Genomic DNA, 9,560 nt, shown 5'->3' with positions numbered 1-9,560 from the left:
ATTTAATGATTAAATTCATTTTCTTTCTCTCCCTTCACTAGGTAGAAAATGGTTTGATGTGAATATCCATTGTGAAGACTTGGACTTGGACACCTACAACTTTGTTTTTTAATACCATTTCAGGATGTAAATATGGTTTGACCTTTCCCCAATGGGTAGTTAAACCATGGACAAGCTAAAAAACTCACTTTGGATTGTTTTTCCAAACGAGACTTCACCTTCCTCCTTCAGTGCCCAATAAGGGATTACAGTTGACAAGGGAAAAAAAGAAAATCCTTGAACTGGAAAGTTATCCTACAATGAGAATTACGAGTACTTCTTGCATCTGCCCAGTCCTAGTTTGTCTCTGTTTTGTGCAGAGGTGTTATGGGGCTGCTCACCATAACTCCATCAAGGTGACCAGGAATCAAACCAAACATATAGAGGGTGAAACAGAAGTCCATCATCGCCCCAAACGTGGATGGGTGTGGAACCAATTCTTCGTTTTAGAAGAACACATGGGACCAGATCCTCAATATGTGGGAAAAGTAAGTTATGTGTTTTTGAAGTGGGAAGAAAATGGTTGGGAAGAGGGAAGATGGCCAAAGACGATCAAATAAGAGATGGTAATCCTAACACAGGGTCCTGCAGGTTAAGGGAACAAAAAACAACCAAAAACAAAAACAAAAATACTAGGCACAGTATATCTTTGCTCATGATATCCTCATGACAAATGTCATTTCACAGAATATTTCTTGTTTTTCCTTATCCTTCTACGTAAATTAATTTCTCTTTGAACTAAAATTTTCCAAGAGCAACTTGCTAATTTTCTATAAACTACAATTATTTCCTGGAGTTTTCCCCTTCCTAAATCACTCACTAGCCTCCAGTAGCCATCTAATTTATCTAATATAATATAGAATATTTGTGATTAAATTTATATGGAGGTAGCAAATCTCAATTTATAACGAAAGGGCATTTCATTTCAAATTTTTAGTATTTTGGGTTACATTTCTGTAAAGAATATTCTGTGATTGAATTTATGTGTTCTGTGATTGCACTCATATTTCCCATGATTATATTGATAAGCCCTATTCCTGTTATAGGATGGTCTTTACAATGCTGATGCATAATACATTTTAAAATAACAAATTTTTGGAGGAAAAATCTTAGATTTTCTTTTGCCATTCTAAAAGGATGTTATTAAGCAATTAGGTAACTACATTTCTTAGCGCTGTGTTTACTTTTATTATAAAATAGGTAGATTTTAATGATACTTAAAAAGTGATGTTTCAAATAAAGCCAAAAGTTCTGATACAGTGGAAAGAAAATTAATTATAGTCAGGACACTGAGGTTTGATTCCTATCCCTAAATATTAAAAGAAAAAAAAATTTGTAATTTGGAACACATAACTCATTCTCTACTTGAGAATTGTGGACAGAAATACTTATACTAACTACCCTTAGATCAACTCTGAGGAAGGAAGTATAAAGTATTTTGTAAAAGTATAACCTCTTTTTATTGTGGTTTTGGAACTTATATACTTGATACTTTGGGACTTCATAACAACATAGAAATATGCTTTTAAGTGCAAAGAAGTGTGGAGATGAGGGAGGGTTGTGGTTGGAGAGAGCCATCTCTGTATTATCTCCATCACGCTATTCTTCTAGGTCACCATTGGTGAAAGTTTACAAGTTTGTGTACCCAAACTGCAACTTCAAGCTGCCTGTAAACCCCCATATTACTTCAGAGAGCAGAGGGAGAAAGTGCTTGCTTTGGGCCACTGGAGAGAGGGGTGGGGCATGCAAAAAAATGTCCTCAGGCACTAGGAAAAAGGAGAATGGAGCAGTTCCTCCATGCTGGTGGACAGCTTGCAGGCATTTTTCCCTACCTGGTATCTTTTGGATTATTGGCCATGCAAGGAGTTGGTTCCTGGTATCCTGAAGCCATCAAGAAAGTGATGGAAGTGACGTGGACCATTTGTGAGAAACCCCAATATTCAACTCTCTCCCTCTAGTCCTTAGCCAAGGCTGTCAGCCTGACTGAAGTTAGGTTGACAGAGAAACTCCCCCTTAGAACTCCAGTTCTTGTCAGTTAGATATTCCTAGTTACAGATATACTTCTCCCACTCTCCTGACCCTTATAATATAATTAAACTGTTTTGTTTTCCTTCCTGTTTGTTTGCTCTTACCTCAAAGAACCCAGAGTGTATGAGTTAATTTTTGTGTTATTCCCTGGTAGTTGACAGAGACCAGTAAACCCAAATGCCATTCCTTAATGAAGGATTATCAGATTTACCCTGCCTCTGATACTCTATCCTTCTTTGTGAGTTTGATCTGTGAGTGGCAGTTACCCAAAACATTTGCTGGGTTCTCATTGATTAACTCATATTTATATATTCTTATAAAAGCACACATGCCAGTACTTTGGCAATGCTGCCAGAGGTATTCAGATTTAATTCAGAAAACAATTTCTAGGATCAGAGCTAAGTAAAACTAATAATGTTGGTACTTGTGGCAAATTAATTTGAGGAGGGAAATAGGCTTCAGTATACTGACCTGAAGGTGGCAGTCACCAGTGTGATATTCCTAGGGCAACCCTGGCAAGTATGGTTTGAGGAAGAGAAGAGCAGGATGAAGCAGATTAGGGAAGGGTTCCCAGAGGGAAAGGATGGAAAAAAATACATCGGCTCCCCATTTTAATTGACTCTTTTTGCTGACTGTCATCTGATGATCATAGATTACAATAAAGTCATAGATTTAAGAAAGCATTCCTAACACATGTTGATTCTAACACTTACTTTTAATTATTTCTTATTTACCATATATATTGGATATATATGGGAAAAAAAGGAGAAGTAGTATTTATGTTGTCTGTATTTTCTGATTTGTTGTCTCTGCCATTTGACTATGAGCTCCTTGAGAACAGGGACTCTCTTTTGCCTATCTTTGTATTCCCAGCACTTAGCACAGTAGTGGTTGACACATATTTAGCACTTAATAAATTATTATTGGCTAAGTAATGAATTAAATTTGGAAAAGACCTTGGAGGCCATGCCAGTACAATGCTCTCATTTTATAGATGAGGAAACTGAAGACCAGAGAGGCTAAATGATTTCCTCAAGGTCCCTGCTCTTGGCAGGGCTAGTATTCAAAGCAAGGAAGGTCTTGGAGTGTTCTAAGCTCATTTGTGTCCTTATTAGGGAAGGAAATTAAGAGTCTTCAACTCCCTTCAGAATTTCAGTGCCTTGGAATAGTGCTAATAAAGTCTTGCCCAAGTTAGTGTTCTGACTAGATTCTAATGAAGCTATATGCAATATTGCATAGTAGGTGAAAATAAATGCAGGAACCACAACTTAGATAATCCTGAAATTCTTAGAATTGGAAGGAGCTTCTGAAATCATAATGGTTTATCTGTATTAAAATACATTCATAAAGTGCTTCAAAGTTTCAAAAGCGCATTGCAAATATTTCATTTGATCTCCCCAACAACTTCAGGATATAGATGTTATTATTATCCTAAAGATACAAATGTAGAAACTCAAGCAAACTATGGTTTAATGAATTATTCACATTCACACAGCTATTAGGTGTTTGAGGTTGAATTTGAACTCAGGTCCTCCTGGTTCCTAGTCTAGCATTCTATCTACCATCCACTAAGCTATGCCTATGTTTTCAACCACTTCAAATAGGCCTCATCTCTTCTTGAAAACATCTAGAAATAGAAAATTCACGAACTTCTAAAAATACACAAAGCTGTTTTAGCCCTACCTTATTAGAAAGTTTTCTCTCATGCTAAATTAAAATCAGTTTCTCTGAAACCTCCATCCTTTGCTCCTTAATTCTTCCTCCTGGACTCAAGAAACACAAATCTTATTCTTACCCCCTATTGCTTTACGTGAATTATTTGAAGATGGCTGTTGTGTCACCTTCTAAGTCTTTTTCTCTTTATTTTCTTCAAATTTTCTTTTTTCCTACAGATTAAATGTTGATACAATTTTCAGCGATCATTTTCTGATATTCTGCAATCTATATTCTCTCCTTTTTTGCTCCTCTCTCCTCCCCAAGATGGCAGCTAGTATGCTATAGATTGTATAAGTGTTATACATCTTTCCATATTTGTCATGAAATTATTGCTTACATTAGAGAAAAGTTCAGGGAGGAAATAAAGAGAAGAATGGCATGCATCAATCTGCCTTAAAGCTCTATCAGTTCCTTCTATGGCAATGGATATTCTTTTTTCATCCTCAGTCCCTTGGAGCTGTCCTGGGTACTGGCATGGTCAATAACAGTTAAGTCATTCACAGTCGATCATTCTACACTTTCATTGCCTCTAAACCTTTTTTTTTTTTTTTCATTCTTAGCTCAACGTCGCCAGTTTTTTTCAGTGAGGCTTCAAGTTCCAAGGTTTTAAATTCCTTCACCAACTTGCTCTTCTTTCTCTAGATTAACTACATTGTCAGTGTCTTTCCTTAAGTATGGTATCATTGCCTGGAGATAACATTCCAGTTGTACTCTGACCAAGACAGAGAGTAAACATACTCTGCTGTCAATGGCCCTCTGTACTATGCTTTATTTAATGCAAATTAATATCATATTATTCCACCTACCACAGGCTCTGGCTTTTATTAATAATGCAGACAACTAAAACATCCATTTTGGGGCCTTTTTTGTTTGTTTGGTGTATTTTTTATCATATGTACTATTAATTGTCTGGCTACAATATTTTCCTCCTTCAAGTTGAGTGATGGAGATTTTTGAACCTGGCTCTTATTTGCCTTGAACTTTATTAAATTTTGCCTTTGTTTTTATGAGTTATTTTCATTTAAGAAGTGAATCAAAGAATTTTAATTGTGTTTGATAGAACCCATTAAACTAGCTTCTTTTTGGAAATTCACTCTTGGAAATTGATTTGCCTGTTACATATCTTTCCTTCCCAATTTTCTATTCACCCCTACCACAGTTTGGTAAGAATAACATCTATGGGGCAGCTGGGTAGCTCAGTGGAGTGAGAGTCAGGCCTAGAGACGGGAGGTCCTAGGTTCAAACCCGGCCTCAGCCACTTCCCAGCTGTGTGACCCTGGGCAAGTCACTTGACCCCCATTGCCCACCCTTACCAATCTTCCACCTATGAGACAATACACCGAAGTACAAGGGTTAAAAAAAAAAGAATAACATCTATGCCCTGTGGTGTAGTTGGAAGGGCAATAGATTTTTAGTTGGAAAAAAAGGGCTTGAAGTAAGACTCTGGTATTTACAATCTGGGTATTCACTGGGTCTGTAAGATAATATAAGTAATGGGGTCACCAGGGATATTAAAAATCAACTATGGGGTTTGTGGGAACACTTTCTGGGATGTAAGAGAGACTATAACTAAACACTGAAGTCTTGTACAGCTACACCACTCCCAACTGGAAAAATAACAGCCAACTGTCACTCTGGCCAGAGGCCTTGAATTAACTGACAAGGTAACAAGGTGAAATTGGGTTTCAATTAGAAACAACTAAAAGGAGGAATAGGAATGACTACTCTAAAATCTTAACACCTAATAACAAAACCCAAAGGGACAGGGAAGGACCTATTCACTACACTAATCTAAGCTATCTAACTAACAGGGCCCAAGGAGCTATACTGGAGTCTCTGGGTTTCTGCCTCAAATCTGGAACCTGCCAGGTTTGAGTACAGCTGGGGCTTTTGTGGCTTTGGGATTTCTCACTGCAATCCACTGATGATGTCTGGATGCCAGGAGCTACAGTTGTCTCAGGAACTAAGCAGTAAGGGGTTTGCTTGAAGCACTGTCCTCTTCTCTTGTTCTTTCCTTAAATGCCACACCACACAGGATCCCAGGGGAAAACAGGATGCAAGGTGTCCTTTGCTCTGAGGTCTCCCAGGCTGGCAACAGTTTTTGCCTACCACTAATGGAGTCCACACACAGAACACACATAGACTTCCTCCTCCTTCATTCCAACCTGGAATTCCCAGCTCCAGCTCCTTCCTGCTAGGTACTTCCTAATCAATATATAATCAATACCTAATAACTAGCTAATCTAATCTTACTCATAACAGTTCCCATTTTCCTTACCCATAAAAAACTGTGGATAAGATGCCTCTTCTACCTTAAATCATGTGATCATGTAAGACTGATAAAAATAAAGAATATGTCAAAGACATATCCTTCATTATTCTACTTAAATAAACTTCTTAAATGCTGACATTAAACCACTGAATGCACTCAAATTATGTTCCATTTTAATGGGTTTTCTGCAATCCAAAATAGAGACCTAGCTATATCTAAAGTCCTTATCTGAAATCTAAATCTAAAACTCTAAAGTCTTATCTAAAAGGCTTATCAATTACATGTCAATAAGTGAACCAGAATAGAAATACTGGTTCCTCCTAGTTCTGCCTTTAATCATATATTATTTTCATAGATGTTAGATTTAGAACAGGAGGGATTTTAGAGACTCTCTAGGATAACATCCCCATTTTAGAGATAAGAAAATTAAAAAAAAAATAAGCGGGAAAAGTATTTGTTTAAGGTTACACAGGAAATAAGTGACAAAAGCCAGGATTTAAATCTAAATCATATTTGAAGATTTCTTCACATTATTTTCAAATAATTGAGGGATTAGAGCATAAAATTAAGTTGATGACCTTATTCATCACATTTAAATCAATTACACACAGTATAATACTATTCAATATTATTATGTATATCAAAGTAAGTAGAGTCATGGAGTAAAAAGACAAAGGAAAATGAAAAATAAAACCTGATGCACCCTCTACAATTTATGTATGTATTTCTATAGGTGTTTTGAAAAATCTCAAAAATATTTAATCTTCAAGAAAGTACTTTCTCTTTCCACTCTAAAGTATACCATGAAAGTGACAGAAACTTAAGAATAATAACTAAAAATACTTTTATATTTACTATAAGAGAAGTCAAGTGGAGCTCTGTCAACTATAGTACGTTACTAAATATAATGTCAAATCCATCATTAAAGAATTTCTTCATTCAAAATGTATTATCTTCAGTGACAATATAATGTCCTTGAGAACTTGGTTATCCTTTTCCAGACCCTTAGCTAAAGATCAACACACTCTATGACTATACTTTTCTGAACTATTGATGAGGGCTTTATGATTTGATTTTTTATGTAGGTAGTAATCTCTCATGTGCTGCCTTTAATAGTTTTCTTGGCCTTTCACTATATACCAGCTGGCTTTATGATAAGAGTTTGTTTAGTTGACATTGGTCAATATGTTTTGTTCACTATAAAGATGAGTATGTCTCCCTTGAGCTAGGGATTATCAGCCTATTTTACAAATGGAAAGATAAATAAAAAGATGAGTGGCCAATGGAGGGTTTTTTTTCAGAACTTGGCAGCCAAATCAGATCAAATATGCACTCTAGTACACACAGATATAATGGTTTGTGGCACTAGCCTAAGAACTTTTCAAATAATTAAGGGATTAGAGCACAAAAAATAAGTGCACATTTGCCAGATGACTTCTCAGCAAAGATTTCCTTTGTTTTCAAAGGATGCATACACATTCAAGATGCAATAAGCAAATAACACTTTTCACCTTGAATAAAATCCTAGCTAATTGGGCATTATATGATTTAAAATTTAAATTATATACAACACATTAGCTTGAAAGCTAATGCAGCATAGCTAATACATTATTACTAATAATTTTGCCAAAAATATGTTGAAGTGCTATAAGCATTCTTTTATAATTTTCATTCTATAAATCACTTGCCATTCTTGCATAAGTACAACACATTCTTTCCTTTGAGCCCTTTGCTCACATTGCTCTCTCCTTAGAATTCTCTTTTTCCCTCCCAAAAATTGTCCTTAAAATTCTACCCATTCATTAGACTTAAAGGCTACAACCATCAACGAAGGTTCCACCTTGACATTTCTATTTGAAAATATCCTTTCCTTTTACTGATCTTACTTCTTTTGGGATTTATTCTTTAATACTCTTACATTCTATTTTATGCTAGATTAGAGAAATTTTTTTTGGTCAGCTGGTTTGTACTTTTGTTTAACCAACCAACAGCTTTCGATTTGTGGCTACTAAAATTCTTCCTAGTGGTATCTCATTATTTACATAAAGATTGATATATTAATTAAGATGAATATATTTACAGAAGAAAAATGCGTACTTTTAAAATATACACAGGATGAATTTCTTGTCATAGTTTCAATATATCATAGACCAGTATAAGAAACTTTATGGAAACATTGGGGGAGTTATGACAATGCCATAAATGACAGTGAAGGCCAACAGACAACACAGAAAAAGTTTAGGAACTCTGAAATGCACTATATATATAGTATTGTATAATGTCAGTATATTTTATCTTTTAATACCATACATATATACATAATTTTTTTAATGTTAAAATAAGGAAGAATTTTAAATTTGTGAAAAGAACATGAAAGCCAGCAGAAGACACACAAAAGATAAAAATACAGAGATGTCTGGAAAAATGTAGTAATTCACAAATGCATATAAGGTACTGTAAATATCCCCCAAAAAATTATACTTCTCTGGTACAAAAAGGATAGGCCAAAAATTTTATATGGATTTTCCAGATAGACTGGTAGGAAGGAGAGAGGGAGGGAACCACACCTCTAACCTCTGCAATAGGGAAATTTATATATGTGTTGTCGTAAGATAGATTAATAAATTATTATTTAGGAGACTTAGCAGGCAGGGCTAAATGATTCTAAATGGAATGAGAAAGCAGGAAGTGTTGCTCTCTCTCTGAGATGGACTCCATAGTGGTCGGGAACAAGTTGAAACGGATCCTGGTAAACCTCAGAAGAAGTGGAGTTTGTACCCTGATTTCCTCATATACAGAAGGAGGATTTTGCCTGTGGGAGGTTAGGTAGAGACTATAAAATCTAACCTGAGTTGCTGGTCAGCTCAGGTTGGTTTAGCTGCCTGGCTTAATCAATTGAAGGATTACTGGGTGAAGACCTGGGATAGCTGAACCATCGCTGGAGTGTGTCAGGACTCTGCTGTGAGAATACCCACTTCAGTCCTGCTGTTCTTTGGGCACTGCCTTGCTTTGGTTCTCAGTTCAATGTAGATAAGTCGCTCCCCTGATTCTGTGGTTTGCCCATAGACTGGTAGAATAGAAACCCCTTCTCCCTTCCTTAGACTATAGTTTCCTTAAATTAAATTTGTTTATAAGCCCTCTTGCTGGTTTAACAGACTCCTTGTCTAGGTGGAGCAGGGTGACAGTTAAGACCTAACTGTCACTTCTGTCAACTGTCATTTCCAAACAGTTAAAACCAGTTTCCCTGGCTTGTTTGGTCCCAGACTATTATCCATTCCTGTCTCCTACTCACCCTTCTCAACCCATATAAATATTTAAGTTAACTTCCCCTGGTTTTCCCCATAAGGGGGGAAAAAAAAATATATATATATATATTTATGTATGTGTGTATGTGTATATATATATATATATATATATGTATGTGTGTATGTGTATATATATATTTATGTATGTGTGTATGTGTATATATATATATTTATGTATGTGTGTATGTGTATATATATAT

General features: G+C 35.8%; 1 protein-coding gene across 1 annotated transcript in view; it reads left to right on the top strand.

The window, feature by feature from the left end:
• The first annotated feature begins 299 nt into the window (after positions 1 to 299).
• CDH18 (cadherin 18) overlaps positions 300 to 9,560 on the top strand; it is a 434,071-nt gene continuing 424,810 nt past the window's right edge. Inside the window, exon 1 of the mRNA XM_044657893.1 lies at positions 300 to 527. Coding sequence (XP_044513828.1) covers positions 300 to 527 — 228 coding nt within the window. The remainder of the gene's footprint in view (positions 528 to 9,560) is intronic.

The sequence above is a fragment of the Gracilinanus agilis genome, chromosome 1 (genome assembly GCF_016433145.1).
Source record: "Gracilinanus agilis isolate LMUSP501 chromosome 1, AgileGrace, whole genome shotgun sequence".
NCBI lineage: Eukaryota > Metazoa > Chordata > Mammalia > Didelphimorphia > Didelphidae > Gracilinanus > Gracilinanus agilis.
The sequence above is the reverse complement of the archived record's forward strand: the minus strand, read 5'-3'. Positions and strand labels throughout refer to the sequence as shown.